Consider the following 19,553-nt stretch of genomic DNA (forward strand, 5'->3'; position numbering starts at 1 on the left):
CATTTGGTATTGCTCATGAGTATACAGATCACCTTTCTCTTTATATTCCATCCACAATGTTTTATTTATTTTTTTTGCAGCTTTTGCTTTATATCTCTACTCATTCAATTAATTCCCCCCCCCCCCCCCGTTATCCTGTTAACTATTGGTATGCAATGTGATACTGCTTATCTCAAACAATCCCTGACCACCTCTCATACACCTTCTCAAACTATGGCACTGCTCCAAGATGCCTCCCATGTCTCACATAATTACTAGCTTTATAGTTCAGCCTGCACCCTTTCTTGACAGAGAATTCCACATGTTTAGCATCTTCCCAGAATAATATTGCATGATCACTCCTCCCAGTTGGAGGCAGAGTGTCTACCTTGTTTATGAATATTTCTTTTGATGCTATTATCAGATCCAGCATTCTCAAATCCTGAAACAGCATGTCATGGTTTATTCCATGACATGCTGTTTCAGGTAATTACCTCTTAGCAAGTTTATAAATTTCACTTCCAACCTGCCATGCTCCCTTTCCTCCTTCCAACCTATGTCCCCATAATTGAAGTTCTCCATAATAATTGCTTGGCTTGCACTCATGCTAATCTGCTTATGCATGACATCCACATCTTCCTGTGAATCCCATGATCTATAGCAGCAACCAACAAATATATTTTGTCTTGTTCTCCTCTATCTCATACCAGACATCCTCAAATGAACTATTCCCCCCCCCCCGGCCTAAAAACCTCTTTAACTTCTAATTTTTTTGGTTTGTAGTTCTTCAGCTATCATCATCAATATCCCACCTCCTGTCCTATTGTATTTATCCTCCTTAAAATTCTATACCCATTACACTTTATCCCTGTAACTATATCGTTTTCTGTCAACCATATTTTACTATTGCTGATAATTTTGGGCCAATTCATGCTGACCAAAGGCAAAAACTTCTCCATTATTTCTGATACTACTTCTGGCAATTATGTACATGCATTTCAGCATCTTCTTGCATAATGCCAGCGCCTGGCTGGCCAAGTGGTTAGCGTGTCTGCTCTCCAGTCAAGAGGCTGTGGGTTCGAATCCCACCGTGGGCATGGATGTTTGCAATTGTCTGTGGAAATACTAGTGGTGGTGGTCGGTGGTAGATGGTGTCAGTTGGTGGAATCAGAATTGTAGAGTAGATGCCCTCCCTCGATGAGTCTTTGGACTCCCTGGAAGTGACAAATAATAATAATAATAATATCTAGCTATGTGTGGTTATTATGGAAACTATATCTAGCTATGTGTGGTTATTTCTGTGCTCAAACTTATTTATCCCAGGATTGGCTGGTACTACATGGTCATTGCTGCACTCACAGTCACTTGTCCTAGGAATGGCTAGGGACATATTTGTTTTCACCTCCTCCAATATCTCTAGTTTTCTGATTTTGCACTTCAGGCTTATCACTGAACAACACTTTCTCCAAGCATATAACCCCAAACCATTCTAACACAGAAAATTAGGCATATACAGGCATTTGTCCATCAAATTTGCCCCACGTCTATAAACTGCACAGTCTTCTCATTGGCTTTTTCCGGTTCTATTACCAGAAGAATTAACAAATGCTTTTAAGATGCGTGAAAAAAAAAAAAAAAGAGAAAGAAAGAAAGGTAAGGCTCTGGGACATGATGGACTGAGAATTGAAATCTACCATGTTATGTGGTAGTTTCTTCTACCAGCTTTATAATATAACATAATTTCTTATCACATATAACTTACTTTGTAACCAAGTATAAAAACTGTTATGTTAATATTTTAGATTGCTCAGTATGGCCCTGATGATGGTAGAGAAATATTAGCTCTAAGTTTATTAGCAAACTTTTAATGTTTGCTAATAAACTTTGATCAACTGCCATGATCAATCTCATGTTTAGTTTAATACTCTGTACTCGCTTTTATGTTTTTCATCAGATCCTGAAGAGAATATTTTATATCCACTGCAGTTCTCACTTTTCCAAAACCTTTCCATATTAGTTAATGGATTTCTAAAATATATATTCTTATATATTTATATATATATTCTTAAATATATATATATATTCATATATATTGTTGTTGTTGTGGTGGTGATAGTATTGTTTTCTTTACCATCTGGAACATAGTGCTAATATTACATATTGAAAATTAGTATTTTTAAACAATATATTATTATTATTATTATTATGTGACACCCCCAGGGAGTCCAAAGACTCATCGAGAGATGAGTCTTTGGATTCATCCCTCTGACTATTACTGAAGTTTTTTATGAAGCTCATCTAATTTCAAAAACATGGCATGCTTAGTTTGTTTAAAAGTACCCTAAGGCTTACCTTTAATTACCTGTGAATTAGTGATTAAAACTATTGTGAAATAGATAATGCCTTTTGAAAAATTTGGATTTTTTTCATCATCATCATCATCAAATTCCTGCCATGTACCCTCAAGAGGTGTACAGGATATGATAGTACTATATGAAAAATTTACATCATTACTAACTTCCCATCTACAATTTTCTTCCAAATCAGTCTGTTACTTGTCAAGACTCCAACATTACAAGATCTTATATTTCTGTCATCTAAGGCACTTTGTACCGTATCAATCCACCTATATCTTAATCTTCCTCTGGGTCGTTTTTCTGCCAACTTGGCAGAGAACACTTGTTTTGAATCTTTCCTCACCCATTCTGTTTAAGTGACCATACCACCTGAGATTAGCTCTGCTAACGCATTCCTGGATGCTGACAATGTCAAGTTCTTTCCTAATATAATCATTTTTAATATGATATTGCCATTGATGCCATCTGTTCACACCTCTAATCTTTCTCAGGACTCTCATATCTGCAGTCTCTATTCTTTGGTCAATTGTTTTACTTCTGACCCAGCTCTCTGATCCATAAGTTAAAACTGGTTTGAACACTGTCTTGTATTCAAATTTGGTGTTCCGACTAATTCTCTCTTATTCCGTATGAATTTATTTAATTGGCTTCCTACCATACCACCTTTGTTGATTCTGTTGTCTATTTCCATATTTAATTTACCATCTTCACTAAAAATCGTTCCTAAGTAGTTGAAATGTTTTACTTGTTCCACAGGTTCTCCATTCACAACACAGTTGACATTTTCAATGATTCTGCCTATTTTCATTGTCTTTGTCTTTTTATTGCTGACCTTCATACCATATCTATTACAACAGTTATTCAATTTAGTCAGAGAATCTTGCAGACTTGTAGCAGATTTATTTAGAAGTATAACATCATACGCATAAAGCAAAGAGCTGACATCAACATCTCCAATTTTGATATCATGTTTAATACCACTTTCCTTCATTGTGTGATCCATATAGATAATGAATAATAGTGGGGATAATGTATATTATTGTCTCACACCAGATTTAACATTAAACCATCTTCCTGTGCTTTCTGTAGCGTATTGAATAGCTTCTCTCTTGGCACCTTGTCATATGCCTTTTCCAAATCGACAAAACTTAAATACAGATCTTTGTTATATTCCCATGATTTCTCCACTATTTGTCTTACAGTGTAGACCTGATCCTGACAGCCTCTCTTTGGCCTGAATCCAGCTTGTTCTTCACCCAGCTTTTCTTTCACAATTCTTCTCAACCGTTTCTCAAGTATACTTGCATATATCTTACCAGGAACACCCAGTAGGGATATACCTCTGTCATTCTCACATTCAGTTTTATTTCCCTTTTTATATATGGGTACTATGAGAGCTCTATTCCAATCATCTGGAATTCATCCCTCTGTCCAGGCATTCTGAACTATGCAGTGCAGCCACTGTAATAACACTTTTATACCACCGTACTTCAGCATTTCTGGTCGAATATCATCTACTCCTGCTGCCATTCCAAATTTCAAGCCTTTGATGGCTTTTTCTACTTCAAGTATGGATATGTATACCTGACTGCATGCCTGGTCAGTGTTTTTTACAACTGTGCTGTCATCACTGCTTGTTTCATTTAGCAATTTCTCAAAGTAATTACTCCATACTTCAAGGATATATTTTTCTCCCGTTTTCATGTCACCTTTATCATCTCTAACTCCTTTTACAGCACTCTTTCCTCCATTCCTAAGCTTCTTCAACAACCTCCAGAATATTTTGCCACCTTCTTGATATTTATTTTCTATATTCTTGCCAAAGTCCTCCCATGACTTTTGTTTAGCTAGTTTTACACATTGTTTAGCTTTCTTACATTTGTCTCTGTATTCTCTAAGAGCACAAGCTGACTTATTTTCCAGGAACTTTTGATATGCTTTCTTCTTTTCCTTCACTGCCTCTTTAACTTCCTGTGTCCACCATGGAGTTCTAATTTTTTTATCCTTGCAGACAACCTCACTACATGCCTCTCTGGCAGAATCAATCAATGTTTTCTTCAGAGTTTGCCACTGAATCTCCAAGGTTTGGTTACTGTTCTCAAACTCTTTCATTTTTCATTCAATAATCTTTGTGTATTTTAGTCTACAGTTCACATCTGAGAGCTTCTCAACTTTTACTCGCTTTAAAACTTTCTTACATGTCATTCTTTTCAATATGAAATTCAATTTTATCCTGCTCAAGACTAAATAGTGATCACTTCCAATTTCAAATCCTCTGTACACTCTGGTGTCCTGCACCAGGGAGAAAACATCATTAACATAGTCAATAAGACTTTACTTATTTCTTGCCTCTTCTCTCCATGTGAATTTGTGCACATTATTACGTTGGAACACGGTGTTAGTAATAACCAGTCCATGTCCTGAGCAGAAATCCAACACGTATTTGCCATTATTATTAGCTTTGCTCTTTTCTCCAAATTTTTCCAATATATTTTTGTATGTCTGACAATCATTTCCTACTCAGCTATTTAGATCCCCCAACAAGGACTAACTTTTCCTTTTTCATTGTGTCAGTTGCTTTTTTTAAAGCATCAAAAAATTCCTCCACTTCTACCTTAGTAGAACCTTCTGTGGGACCATAGGCACAAATAAGTCTCATTGTCCAGTTTCCCATTCTGATATTTGCCCAAATCACTCTACTTCACACTGCCTACCATTCAAGAAGATGAGCCTTGTATTGTGTGTTGAATCCTATGACTACTCCTTCTTTTCCTTGATTGTCATTGCCTGAATATAACATTTTGTATTTATTGCTCAGAAAGATCTCACCAGTTTTTGTCTTTTTTGTTTCAGTCACCCCTATTATGTTGATCTGGTTCTTATCTAATTCCTCCGCTAGCTCCATTTCTTTGCCATTCAGGCTTCTTATATTGATAGTACCGATCTTTAACTCTGATGATGTTGAGTTGGGGTGTGTTTTCAGATTTGTTCCAGTAGCTGACTTTTCACTGTTCACCCTGGTTCCCTTGCGAAAACAACGGGGGCCTTGTTTAACCAGGCGACGCCCCAGCTGGAATGAAATTTTGTCATGTTCTACCATCATTTTGTATTTTGGTTTAACCAATAGGAATACAATTTGATCGGCTAAATCCTAAATTGCCAGCCCATCCTCGTTTGTTCAATATCCTGTAGATACCCAACAGGGTACACGACGAGAAGGTGAGGATTGGACATTAGGTCAGAAGCCCTGGTCGGTTCTCCACATTCCTTTAAAGGCTATGTGGAGGTCTCTCAGTTATACAGCTTTGACCCTTAAGCACCCCTGGATTTTTTTCAAAAGGCATTAATTATCAGATTTCTAATTTTCACCAAGCATGCAGAAACAGTGGCTGATGACAAACATCTGTATGTATGCAGTACAGCCTCAAATTTAACCAACTGGCTTTTCTACATTCCATCTTGTTTTTAAAAATTATATTGCTTCCCCAAGACATACAACCTCCATCCTTTCAAAAACATTGGCCTGTTCCTTCTTTCTCCGTAATAATCACTTGCCTACACATGGCATTTATCACCTCCAACCTCTTCTGGTGGAGGTAAGTAAATAAAACGAAATGTCATTCTGATTATTAAGGAAATGTTTGTTATTTTCATTTTATTTTGTTATGTTATTTTGCTTTTTAGATATTAAAAAGCAAAAAAAAGAAAAAAAAAGTTCAGATTTTGATTTGTAGCTCAAATGCTAATTCATGATTTGATTTGTTTGTAGGCTGAATACACACAGTTTGCAGAAGAGGTTCGTAAATTTTCTGTTACCCTTGTAAGTCTTTGCCGTTCAGCGAAGGAAGTTGACCTTCTACTTCGAGCAAAAAATGGATTTCAAACAATTTCAGCAGATGTCAAATATCCTCGTTTGCAGCTAGCAATTGATTACCAACAGAAGGAAGTTAGTCATTATTATTATTTGATTATATAAAGAAACCTGTGGAGAATTCATGACTAAATAAACACACGTAAAACCACAATAATAGGTTTTGTTAATACATAAATATGTCGACTTAAGTGTCTTAGGACATCGTCAGTACAGTTGAGAACAATACTAGGAATAACATACAGATAGGGCGCATGAATACAATGGAATCCAAATGCGTGCAGCAGTGCTTTCTAGTGTAAAATAAAATAAAATAAATGAAAATACATTAGATTATTTAGATTAATTAAAATTGAATTATTTTATACAATTTTGTATGACAATTTCCCATACTTTAGGAATGGCAAGAACATCATTGCGGTTTAGATTGGGTCTGTGAAGTAGGGCTTCAGCACTTTCTTTATATAAATATTCATGTTTGTATGAAGATCTGTATAGAAGTTTGGTCTTTTCCCAGTGGATTCTATGGTTTGGGTTTTCAACTCCATGTTGGGAGAGGCCGGATTTCTGCGACTTGATGAAACGGATGTGATCTGTTCAGAGATGTGTTTAAGAACAGATCTGCCTGTCTGCCCATACCTCGCATGTACTAGGTACCATCCTCCTGTAAACTGTTGTACTATGGGCAGACAGGCTGATCTGTTCTTAAACGCATCTCTGAATATCAAGATCACATCCATCTCATCAAGCCACAGAAATCCGGCCTCTTCCAACACAGAGTTGAAAACCCAAATCATAGGATCCACTGGGAAAAGACCAAACTTCTACACAGATCTTCATACAAACATGAACGTTTATATAAAGAAAGTGCTGAAACCCTACTTGACAGACCCAATCTAAACCGCAATGATGTTCTTGCCATTCCTAAAGTATGGGAAATTGTCATACAAAATTGTGTAAATTAATTCAATTTTTAATTTAATCTAAATAATCTATTGTATTTTTTTTATTTATTTATTTTTTACGCTAGAAAGCAAGCGCTGCTGCACGCATTTGGATTCCATTGTATTCATGTGCCCTATCTGTATGTTATTCCTAGTATTGTTCTGAAATGAGTTGACTCTATGGAGTCGACTCATTGTGTTAGTTTCATTATAAATGTCACAATGTCTGTCATAAAAATGCTTAAATTCATTCAGGGATAAGTGAATACTCTCACTTATCACATTTTTTCTCACTTATCAGCATTGTATTACAGTGAAAAACTCACTCTTCCCATCCTATTTAACCATACTTTTTTTCCAGTTTCCAGAATGGCAACTACTCCTTCCACCACGTTTTGAAAAATTCTTCTAGTATCTATTTGGCATGCTGTTCTCAGCAATTATAGTTGATTGATTCTAACTGTATCAAACACCACCATTATAACAAATTCTCTTGAAGAGTTTCAATAGAATTTCCATAGGCACAATTCTGTGTCTATGGAAATTCGTGAGCCAGGGACCCATTAAGAGAGGTTACATATCACCAACACTAGCTATCTCATACCTTTTTTGTTAATTTATTCACACGACCACTCATCACATCCAAATTCAAACCATTCCAATCACAGACTATATGAGCTAAATTGGGCTCCTCCTCCAATGAATACCTTGTTGATGGTATTCATTTTCAACTTCCATAGATGCCCTCCCATCCTCATTCAGAATTTTGTAAGTCTCAATTATATCATCCCTTTACTCCTGTTTGCTTGTGTCTGCAGCCCACAAATTTTTAATCTGTATTTTTTTTTTTTTGTAATCTATTATTATTATTATTATTAATCCTCCAAGGAGTCAAAAGACTCATCGAGGGAGGTCCTTCCTAAGACATAAAGTTTGTCAAGACTCATTGAGGGGAGGTCCCCCCCTGAGAAACACAAAGTCTATCATACCACTCTTTAAACTCACTGACCGTTCTCGCTCCCACCACTCCATCAGGCAATGCATTCCACGGCTCAACCACCCTCCACACAAAGAAACCACTCCTTACCCTCTTGCTCACAGTTTCCTTTCGTAACTTCCAGGGATGGCCTCTTGTCATCACTCCTTCCTGCTGTTCAACCAAGAGAAAGAACTCCCCAGTGTCAACCCTGTAACTACCTCTCAACAGTTTAAAAGTCTCAATCATATCACCTCTCCTTCTTCTATCCACCAAACTCTGCAGTCCACATTCTCTCAGCCGATCCTCATAACTATCCTTGTACAGTCCTGAAACCATCTTTATCATCCGTCTTTGTATCCTTTCCACTGTTAATTTATCCCCTTCAAATCCTGGGGACCAAATCTGAGAACAATAGTCCAAGTGTGGTCTGATCAGAGACTTATACAACGGAATGATAACCCTCTTATCTCTGCAGGTCAGTGTCCTTCTCATAATAGCAGCAATCCTCTGTGTTACCTTCACCACCTTTGCAATATGTCCCCTAAACTTCAGGTTACTATCAATCATCAACCCCAGATCTCCTATCTCCCCAACTTCCTCCAGTATAACTCCTCCCATAGAGTATGCAGCATCCCATCGATGTTTCCCAAACCTCAAGACCCCACATTCTGCCACATTAAACTGACATCCCCATTCACTTGCCCATCTATCTAGCTTATTCAAATCCTCTTGCAGGGCCACCACATCTCCACTATTACTAATAATCCTTCCCAGCTTCATATCATCCGCAAACAACTGAATATCCCCCTGCAATCCACTGGCTATGTCATTGATATAAAGGTTAAACAATATAGGTCCTAGTACTGAGCCCTGTGGGACCCCACTTGTAACCCTCTGCCTCCTGGAAACTGCTCCACCATACACAACTCTCTGATAATCATCAGACAGCCAATCCTGAATCCAGTTGACCAATCTGATATCCAGATCCATGTGCTGCAACTTAAATATCAGCTTATCATGTGGCACCCTGTCAAATGTCTTTGCCAAGTCTAAGAAAATTGCAGTATATGCCTTTCCCTCATCTAATGTTCTTGTAACTTTATTATAAAAGGCTAGCATATTGCTAAAACAAGAGCGTCCTTTCACAAATCCATGTTGATTCTCACAGATAACATTACCCTCATCTGCCCAATGCTGTATACAGTCCCTCACTACTTTCTCCAAGATCTTAACAACTACTGATGACACACAGACTGGCCTATAATTAGAGGTGTTACCACCTTTATGTAATGGCACTATCTTACCTTCCTTCCATTCCCTGGGCAAATTTGCCAAAGCCAGACTTTCATTGAAAAGCCACGTTAAAGGCACTGTCAATTCCCTAGCACGTTCCCTCAAAACCCGTGGTGAAATACCATCCAGTCCCACAGCTTTACTGACATCCAGAGTACTCAGTATCTGAAACACACTCTCCTCCTGTACCTCCAGACCTCAAACCAGTCCTATCCCTCTAGCATTAAAACTGACTCCTCTAGGATGAAATACTCCAATAAAGTGTTCATTGAACAATTCCACTATGTCCTCTGCATCAGTCACTCTATTCCCATTTTTATCCCACAATATCATTCATCCACAGTCATTTCTCCTCCTACTGGCCACATAGCTAAAAAATTCCCTAGGATTTTCTTTGGATCTTAGGGCCAATCTCCTCTCATATTCCAGTTTCTCTTTCCTTACCACACTAGTCACTCTTCTGGCCTGTGTCTTATATTCCTCATGCATCTCTTCACCTGTCTCCTTATATCCCTTCCATAGCCTCTTTTTCGCATGCAATTCCTGTTTAATATTGTTTGTCATCCACTTTACTCCAAATTGCGTCCTCTTCTTCACTCGTGGTATACAACTTACCATTGCTGATAACAAATATTCTTTCACAATTTCCCACGCACTAGTGATATCCTGGCCTTCCAATTCCTCCCTTCATGAAACTTCCCAAAGTTGACGTCTAAGACTATTATAATCACCTGCCTTATAATTCCACATAAGTTCCCGTCTCTTTAATACTCCTGCATGTCTATTCATTTTCCAAGTCAACACCATATGGTCACTCTTTCCAACTGGTGGGAGAGACGTCAACTCAGTTATTATTAACTCTTCTGATGCTATAACCAAATCCAAAACTTTTGAACCTCTTGTTCCCTCTGTTACATGTCCCTAACATTTGTCCCTCAAGAATTCTAGAAATTCCATTCTAGAATTCTAGAAATTGCTACATGCATCTTCCTCTCTCCAATTTATACTACTGAAGTTAAAATCTTCCATAACAATCATTCTTCTTGCATTTGCCAAACTTAGCTGTCTAAATATCTCTTGGACACCATCCTCTGTGTTCCTGAGTCTGTTGCAACACCCCACTAAATATCCTGTCTTGCCTACCTCTACCTCACACCATATGCTCTCAAAATCATTTGTCTCACTTCCTTCCAAATTCTCCACTCTTAGAGGACATAGGTCATTACTTATCATAAGCAGTACCCCACCACCACGCTTTCCACTCCTATCCTGACGAAAAATGCTGTACCCAGCGACTTCTATTCCTGTTGTTATATCCCCTTCTGTCAACCACATCTCAGTGATCGCAATAATTTTTGGCCCGGCTGAAGCTATCTGCGCCACCAATTACTCTCCCTTATTCCAGATACTTCTGGCATTAGTATAAAGCATATAAATGCCATTGTTTCTATACCCAGCATTATCCCTTCTAGACTCTACATTGGCTCAGTGTTACCTGACATTGTCTCCCTTCTCCCAAGTATCCATTCCCACAAGAGGCCACCCCTGCTATCATCCTCCCTGGGACACACTGACTCGTTCAGAACAGCAATCTCTCCAGATGCCTACGTCATTCCTCATTCAGTAAACAGTCTCTCGCATACAATTCCTCTCTTACCTCAAACACACTCCAAGCATCCACATATACCAGTCCTCTCTTGTCACACATTCTTGCTATTATGCCATTCAATATCACCGCTCTTCTGCTCAGCTTATCATTATCATACCTAGGCAACACGCACACTATTTTTCCTCTCTCTGTCTTCTTCCGTACAGTCTCAAGCAAAAATCTCATATCTCTCACTGCCTGACTTGCATTACCACTCAAGTCATTTGTTCCTACCATCACAATCATCTCATCCACCCTTTCACCTCTCTTAATTGCCATAGCCACCCTTTCTATTGTTCCTCCTGACAAACACTCCTCACGCATCCTATCTTGAACACCACGGATCATTGACTTGCCATACATTATACCTCTTACCATTCCCTCGCTCCTATTGTTTCCATTCTCTCCTCTTCTGTCATTCCCATACCTCTCTCTTCTACTGTTTCCATTCTCTCCTCTTCTAGCACTCCCAGACATCTCTCTCATTCCCTCTCTCCTACTGTTTCCATTTTCTCCACTTCTAGCACTTCCATATCCCTCTCTCATTCTGTCTCTCCTACTACTGTTTCCATCCTCTCCTCTTCTAGCATTCCCATACCTCTCTCTCATTCCATCTCTCTTACCGTTTCCATTCTCTCCTCTTCTAGCACTTCCATATCTCTCTCTCATTCCGTCTGTCCTGCTGTTTCCATCTTCTCGTCTGCTAGCATTCCCATACCTCTCTCATTCCCTCTCTTCTACTGTTTCCATTCTCTCCTCTTCTAGCACCCCCATACCTCTTACTCATACTCCCTAAATTCTCTCTCTCTCCTACTCTGTTTCGCCTTGCATTTATCTCTTCCATTCTCCTAATCTTATCTTTCATACTTCTGCTCTCATTCACAAGACATTCCACCTCCTCTTTCAACTCATCTATCTCCCTCTGCAGGTCAGTCACTCTTAATCTAAATTCACTCTCCCAAACAAAACCATCTCCTAAACTTTCACAGTCATTCACACCTTCCACACTATCAACTATTATTTTCTCATTCTCTCCTATCACACTACTTGTCTTCCTACATTCATTCCCCGTTCCTGGAGCAACAAAGTCGGATATCGATATATCTAATGTACTTATTTCCTCCAACTGCCTGCATTTTGCGCACATACGCTCTCCACTCTCTTTAACAAGCCACATATGTAATTTCCATGATGCATACATGCCGCAAGTACTGCATGCCACAAAGTCCCTTATGATATTGCTAATAATTGAGTTCTTAAATATCGGAGGACTTGCTGTTACGCCACTTGCGACTGCTGCTGAATCCACCATCATTCCTTACTGCCGAGTAGCGTAATCTTTAATAATTATTCAATTAATAAATAAGAGGCAAAAAAAAGTACAAACATCAGAACATTTAAGTACTAAATATAATTAAATAAAATGAAATATAACTAAATACAGTAACTTAGCTTCGTTTTGTCTTTCACCGTTACGCGTTCGATTCCGATGGTACCAAAATATATTATATCGTGACAGCAACTAACTTCCAAAAAACAGCCACTGAAGTACATTCGTATTCAGAGAAACAATTTAGCACTCAAAAACGTAGGAAAACTGGGAAAAAAGTTTACTATTCACCAATTAAAAATCACTTTCCAATATATTTCTATATTTCACAAAATCTATATTTCACAATTCTGAAATCATCTTTAAGATGTTTGCACTTTCTCCAGTCTTCGCATCACTATTGAAACTAGGAGACTAGATCTGTGCATAGTGGTCCAAGCAAAGTCATATTCTGGCCTTGTAAAGAAGCAAAATAATTTCCCTTGTCTTTTGCAATTATGCTCCGAGTTGTCTTTGCTATTGGTCCTTGAACATCAACTTTCTATCTACTGGGACACCAAGATCCCTAGACTGCTCAGTTTCTTTTATCATAATCCCACCTTTATAACATGACATTGGATATCTCATTATACCAAATTGCATAACTTTACCTATCATTGAACTGATAGGCGTTTTCACATATCCATGATTCTCACTATTCAAATTATTCTGCTAGTACTACATATTACCATTCCTGATTACCATTCCTATCTTTTCATCATCAGCAAAAAGCTGCATGTCATCTTTCAAATTCAAATCCTTCCCATCATTCCGTTGGATAACAATGGACCAAATTCCTGTGGTATATCACTGGTTACCTTAATTGCAAATTACATATCCCATATACCAATTTTTGATATCTATCCATCAACCATCCTCTTACCCATGCTAATATTTTATAATCCCATATTCTCATATTCTCCAATTTTCATATTCTCATATTCCCATATTCTCATATTCCCATATTCTCCAATTTATGCAACAGTCTTCCATTCTATATTCTGTCAATAACCTTAGCAAAGTCTAGAAGTATCACGATGTGTCATTTTCCTTATCTAACTGAATTGTAACATTATTATAAAATGTGAGCAAATTGCTTAAACATAACCTTCCCTTGTTAAAGCCACACTGTTCATTGCAAAGTATAGATTCTCTGTCAATCCATTTCTGTATGTGCAAGTGTTCATCAGCTTTTCCAAAATCTTCACCACTACTCCAGGGATATTAATGAGTTTATAGTCATTAACATTCTTTACATTCCAATGGAATCTTCCCAGTTCTAAGACTCAAATTATATAGTATGGTCAAGGAACGGCCAGTTCAGCTGAATACTCCTTAACATGTGCTGATATCCAGTCAGCCAATTAAGAATACAAACTGAATAAAAATTCAGTTTGTACAACAGCTCTAGTAATACAACAGAGTTTCTTTATCTATTGAATTAGGAGCAATGAGCTCAATGTTGCATACAGTTGTGATAGCTTTTAGCGATATGGGCACTCAATAGTTGAACAATCTCTTTTGCATCTGTCACCCACATATCATCTACATTCATTAAATTTATTCTTTCATACACATTCTTTCTTTTAATTGCATCCTGATGATAGAATTCTTTCCAGTTGTCTTTAGCATGCAGAGCCAGTTTCTTTTCATACTCAAACTTAGTTTTTTGTACAATAGTTATAATTCTTCTAAACCGTGCCTTATAATTTTATTAACTGACATCATCATTATGCTTGCGGTATTCCTCCCACATCATCTTTTTCTTAAGAATCTCTTGCTTAATAAGACTGTACATCCACTTCTCTCCTACCCTGTTTATTCTTGTAATTCTAGGGACACATTCTGATGTTCCCATCTAGCAAACCTATTCCATGGGATAGAACCTAGCATATGCCTCAGTTGGTCATAATTTTCTGCTTTGTTATTTAGTATGTAACCATTTCTGAATGGAGTATCCATAAACTTAGCTACTTCCAAAGTCAGTACAGCATGATTACTGTCAGTAACTGGAGATAGAACAGCCACATCTTTAAACCCACTCCAACACTATAATCAGACCTAACAATCTTTGACCTAGAGTTCCTTCAATCACATGTTGCTTGAAGAAGTTGTCCCTTGGAATCTCAATCAATTTTTATTATTATTATTTTTATTATTAAACAAGACCTCATGGAGTCAAAGACTCATCTAGGAGGTCCTTTTACCTCACACACATCTCATCATACCGGATCTTAAACACATTCAAACTCCCTGCAGACACCACACTCTCAGGCAAGACATTCCAATCATTCACAACTCTGCATGAAAAAAACCTGCCTCTCACTCCCCTACTCACACCCTCTTTATACAGTTTCCAGGTATGACCTCTGGTTCTCCCCTGATCTCCCACTATTCTCTGTAGAACTTCTCCACCATTGATCCTATAACAACCCCTCACCAACTTGTAGGTCTCTGTCATATCTCCCCTCTTCCTTCTCTCCACTAGACTCTGCAAATTACATCTTTTCAATCTTTCCTCATACTCGACATTCCAGAGGTCAGAGACTACCTTAGTCAGTCGCCTTTGGACCCTTTCCAACATCTCTTCATCCTTCTGAAAACCAGGTGACCAGATCTGGGCACAATAGTCCATGTGTGGCCTAATCAAAGCCTTATACAATGGAACAAGAATCTCCCTACTTCTACACGTCAGTGTCCTCCTCATCATTCCCATTTAGCTTCAATTTCTTCTCACATGATTTCACTGCTACACAATCAGAGTTTGATAATTAAGTCACTCATGATGATTACTCATTTTACTCCCATCATGTTTAGATAGAAGATTAAAGAGAAATAATTAAATAGCAGGTTTAATCATTCTGATATTTCATCTCTGTCACAGACACATCTTCAGGAATGCAATATTAAAATTGTAATAACACACAAAACAGTAAGGGAAAGAAATTAGACTATCTAAAGCCTAAAGTCATATGAGAAGTGCCCTCTTTGGGTTCTGTTGGCCAGCCTTAGCCATTGGGTTGGAGTCCTAAGAATTAAAATTTTCCAAATCTTGGGAAATTTAACACAACCATATTTATTAAGATTAGGCGGTTTTTTTGTTTTAAATGTGCTGCTGATTCTAAAAAGAATCTTTCAAGCTTGTAATTGCTATGATGAAGCATAATTATTTTATTCCATGTGATCTTGTGCATAGCTAGACTTGACCAACCATAGTTGTGGTTATAGATCTATTTTTTGCATTCATCTAGGTGTTGTTAGCAGAGCTCCCAGTTTTAACTATAATATAATAAATTGCAAGAAAAAGAAACCTTGTAAACACTAAAACAGAGAGGGTGTTTAAACTCAACAACTACTCAATTCTACCCTAAGGTGGAATCGCGTCCTTAGGGTAGCAGACAGTTTCAAATGTGAAAGCAGTGCAGAGATTATATTTATTTAAAGTTCTAGCAATTTTTTCTGAAATGCTTTATGCTTTGGGTATAAGGAATAATAAATAACATTACTGTAGTTTGCATTGAGAAGTGCAGTAGCAATACCTTTGTCAGCTCTGGTAATGATTATGTTGTCTTTGCAGAGTTTATGTGGTGTGTAGAGCTGGCTATCGGAGAGATTTCTTTTGGGCAGCAATGTTTGTGATAAGATGTTAGCTATGTTGAACCTGATGTTGTCCCCTCTATGTGGAGTACCTGTTCATGGTGGAGTGGACCTCCCAGTGATGGTACTGGCCCTTTTCATTCTTCCTCTTTTTCTTTGCTTTTCTTCCCGTATTCTTCGCTCTACTTCTCCTGAGTTTTTTCACTATCCCTTTTTCAAGACCACCATCACTGGGATCCAACACCCTACCACCGTGTTTGCCATGCAGTGCAACCCATGTACATCCAGAAAGGGGGATCCTGGTAGTCTTGCACTACTTTGGCCCTGCTTCGGCAAGACAGGCAGTCCTGGATGGCCCAGTCAGGATCAGTCGGCTAGTGGGCTTGCTTACAAGCCCACTAGCCCCATAATTCCAACACTCAACAGTGTTGCAGTAAGTCTCTCACCCCATGGTCTGGTATCGGAATCCTAGGCTTGCTCTAGTGCCAGTATAGCATCGGGGGTTGTCCTGGCATTCCACTCCTGAGCGCAGTCATTGCTTGCCAGGCAGTGGGCATCCATGTGTGGCTGCATGGTGGGTGAGGAGCTCTGGCGCTGAACCAAAAACTTTTTGAGCATGAATCCTTCATCCTCAAATGTTTCAGGGCCCTAACCAAGTACTGATACTGTAGATACAGCATATGGAAACAGAAATAAGAAACAAAAGATATATGATATTAACATAAATGTACCAACATTTTTAATAATTCATGCTACAGGTGAAAAACCAATAGGAAAAATGTCACCCTTCTTTATTCAAAAAGGTTTAGAAGGACTGACAGAACTTCCTAAAACTGTTAAGAAATGGCATTCTGGTGATGTCCTTGTGGAAACATTGTGTCAGTAATATTCTGAGAAACTACTGAGAGCAACAACAATGGGTGGAATAGAAATTACAGTAACACCTCATAAAATGCTTAACTCCTGTAGAGGAGTGATATCAGAATGGGATCTCCTTGATGTTCCTGATGAGGAGATATGTTCAGAACTTAAAGATCAAGGAGTGAAAGGTGTGAGGTGCATCCTGATATGTAGGGATGGTTGAATAATTCCAATCAAGAACATCATCATTACTTTTGATACACCTAAGCCTCCAACATCTGTAAAAGCAGGGTATCTCAGCTGTCCTGTTAGAATGTACATCTCTAACCCACTGAATGCTTTAAATGTCAGAGATATGGACATGCCCAAACTGCCTGTTGTGGTTCTACTACCTATGCTCGATGTAGTAGTAAAGAGCATGATAACAAATCTTGCCCTGCAAAAAAAAAAAAAAAAAAGCTAAATGTGTCAACTGTCAGGGAGCTCATCCTGCTTACTCTCATGCATGTCAGAAATGGAAAGATGAAAAAGAAATACAAAGAATGAAAACAGAGCAAAATATAACATACCAGGATGCAAAAAGAAAGCTAGCCACTATCACACCTGCTCTGAGATCCTCTTATGCTGAGAAGGTAACAATTAAGAAAGTGACAGTAGCAACTCAAACTTGTATGTCTGTTCCACCATCTGATAATTTCATCATACCTGCACCTTATGATCACAAGTACTTCTCTGTTGAGCGCATCAATCACATGACCTATGGCCCCAGGGACAACTCCAAAAATGATTCCACTCAATGAAAACCCACTTGTCAAAAAAATTATGGCAAAGATATCACTTAAATATAAACCACCAGATATTCCCACAGAAAAAATGGATACTTCGGTACCCAATGAAAGTAAACTAAACTTACCAACTGACCCTAACACATCAGCCTTATCAAATACTCTACCAGAGGAAGAGATGGACACTGGCCATCCATACTTCCCCAAAACAATTGATAAATATAAATATGACAAAGGTAAGACCTCAACTTCCCAAAAACCAGACAAGTCTATAAAACCAAAACAATAGAAAAATTTGTATAATGGAATCCTTTCTTTTAGGGTTACACGGTGATCAGCATTCATTTTAAAAAATTTATGGAATTTACAACCGTGTTAAAAAAACTTTTTTTTATTATCCCAACGTTTCGATCTTCACATCAAGATCATCATCTGGAGCGTACATAAATATACAGGACAAGCTGAGTTACATCATTAACTGTAAGCTAGAGAAACAATGATTTAATCACATTTATTTTATTTTACTTATATATATATATATATATTTTTTAATTTTTTTATTATTTTATTTTTCCACCAGAGGTCATGCCAGTAGAATAACACGTGATCAAATCATTGTTTCTCTAGCTTACAGTTAATGATGTAACTCAGCTTGTCCTGTATATTTATATACGCTCCAGATGATGATCTTGAAGTGAAGATCAAAACGTCGGGATAATAAAACAAGTTTTTTTAACACGATTGTAAATTCCATAAATTTTTAAAATGAATTGTATAATGGAACTGTCATGGATTTCGCCAGAATATCGATGATATCAACATTTTGTTGCAGAAACACAAATCTTTCTGTTTCTGTCTACAGGAAACGTACTTAAAACCCAATGAAGACCCTACCTTTAGGAATTTCACTGTTGTATGCAAGGATAGAACTGGAGGTGGTCCTGCTCATGGATGAGTAGCTATCCTAATGGGCAGTCATATATCTTTCCATCAAGTTCAACTTAATACTTCCCTGGAAGCAGTAGTGATTTGCCTCTCCTTGGGATTTCTTATTACAGTATGTTCAATTTATTTACCACCAAGTGATGAGTTAAATGAAATTTATCTTGATAACCTTATCTCGCAACTGCCTGAACCCACACTTTTGATGGGTGACTTTAATGGTCACAATACTCTATGGGGTGGTGCCAACACTAATAGACGAGGTCGAATCATTGAAAGAATTCTTGATAATAATAACCTCTCCCTTTTAAATAATAAACTGAATACTTTCTTCCATATGCCTACCCATTCATATTCTGCAATTGATCTTACAATCTGCTCCCCTTCCATTTCTTCCACTGCTCACGTGGGTCATTGAAGAGAATATATGTGGAAATGATCACTTTCTTGTTCTCTGCACAATGTCTTCACAGGATCATGTTCACCCACACAGATGCCTATATGGAAAATGGACCAGGCTGACTAGAACACTTTCTCTCATCTTGCAAAATTTAATGCTGATGCCATCAGTCAAATGCCTATCAATAAAGCGGTAAAATATATAACAGAGTGCATTGTCCAAGCAGCAACAACCTCCATCACTAAAACATAATCTCGGTTTCCACTCTATCCAAAGCATTGGTGGAACCCAGAATGTCAGATAGCCAAAAAAGATCAACATAGAGCATGGGATATATTTCGTAGATATCCCACCACATCAAACCTTATAGCTTTCAAGCATGCTCCAGCCAAAGCATGCTATGTGAGATGTCAGGGTGAAAAACAATCATGGATCCAATTTACTACATCAATTAATCAAATGACCAGTCCAAAAATTGTATGGGATAAAATCCGGAAAATGAAAGGCACAGATAGAACACATTGTTTG

General features: G+C 37.9%; 1 protein-coding gene across 1 annotated transcript in view; it reads left to right on the forward strand.

Annotated features, from left to right (window-relative positions):
- Positions 1-19,553, forward strand: part of LOC150092754 (short transient receptor potential channel 5-like) — a 235,133-nt gene that overhangs the window by 10,652 nt on the left and 204,928 nt on the right. The window contains exon 2 of the mRNA XM_090414270.1: positions 6,106-6,282. Within this exon, the coding sequence (XP_090270396.1) occupies positions 6,106-6,282 (177 nt within the window). The remainder of the gene's footprint in view (positions 1-6,105; positions 6,283-19,553) is intronic.

This window comes from Typopeltis vanoorti, chromosome 25 (assembly GCF_054136105.1).
Source record: "Typopeltis vanoorti isolate ZY-2024b chromosome 25, IOZ_Tvanoo_1.0, whole genome shotgun sequence".
Taxonomy (NCBI): Eukaryota; Metazoa; Arthropoda; class Arachnida; order Uropygi; family Thelyphonidae; genus Typopeltis; species Typopeltis vanoorti.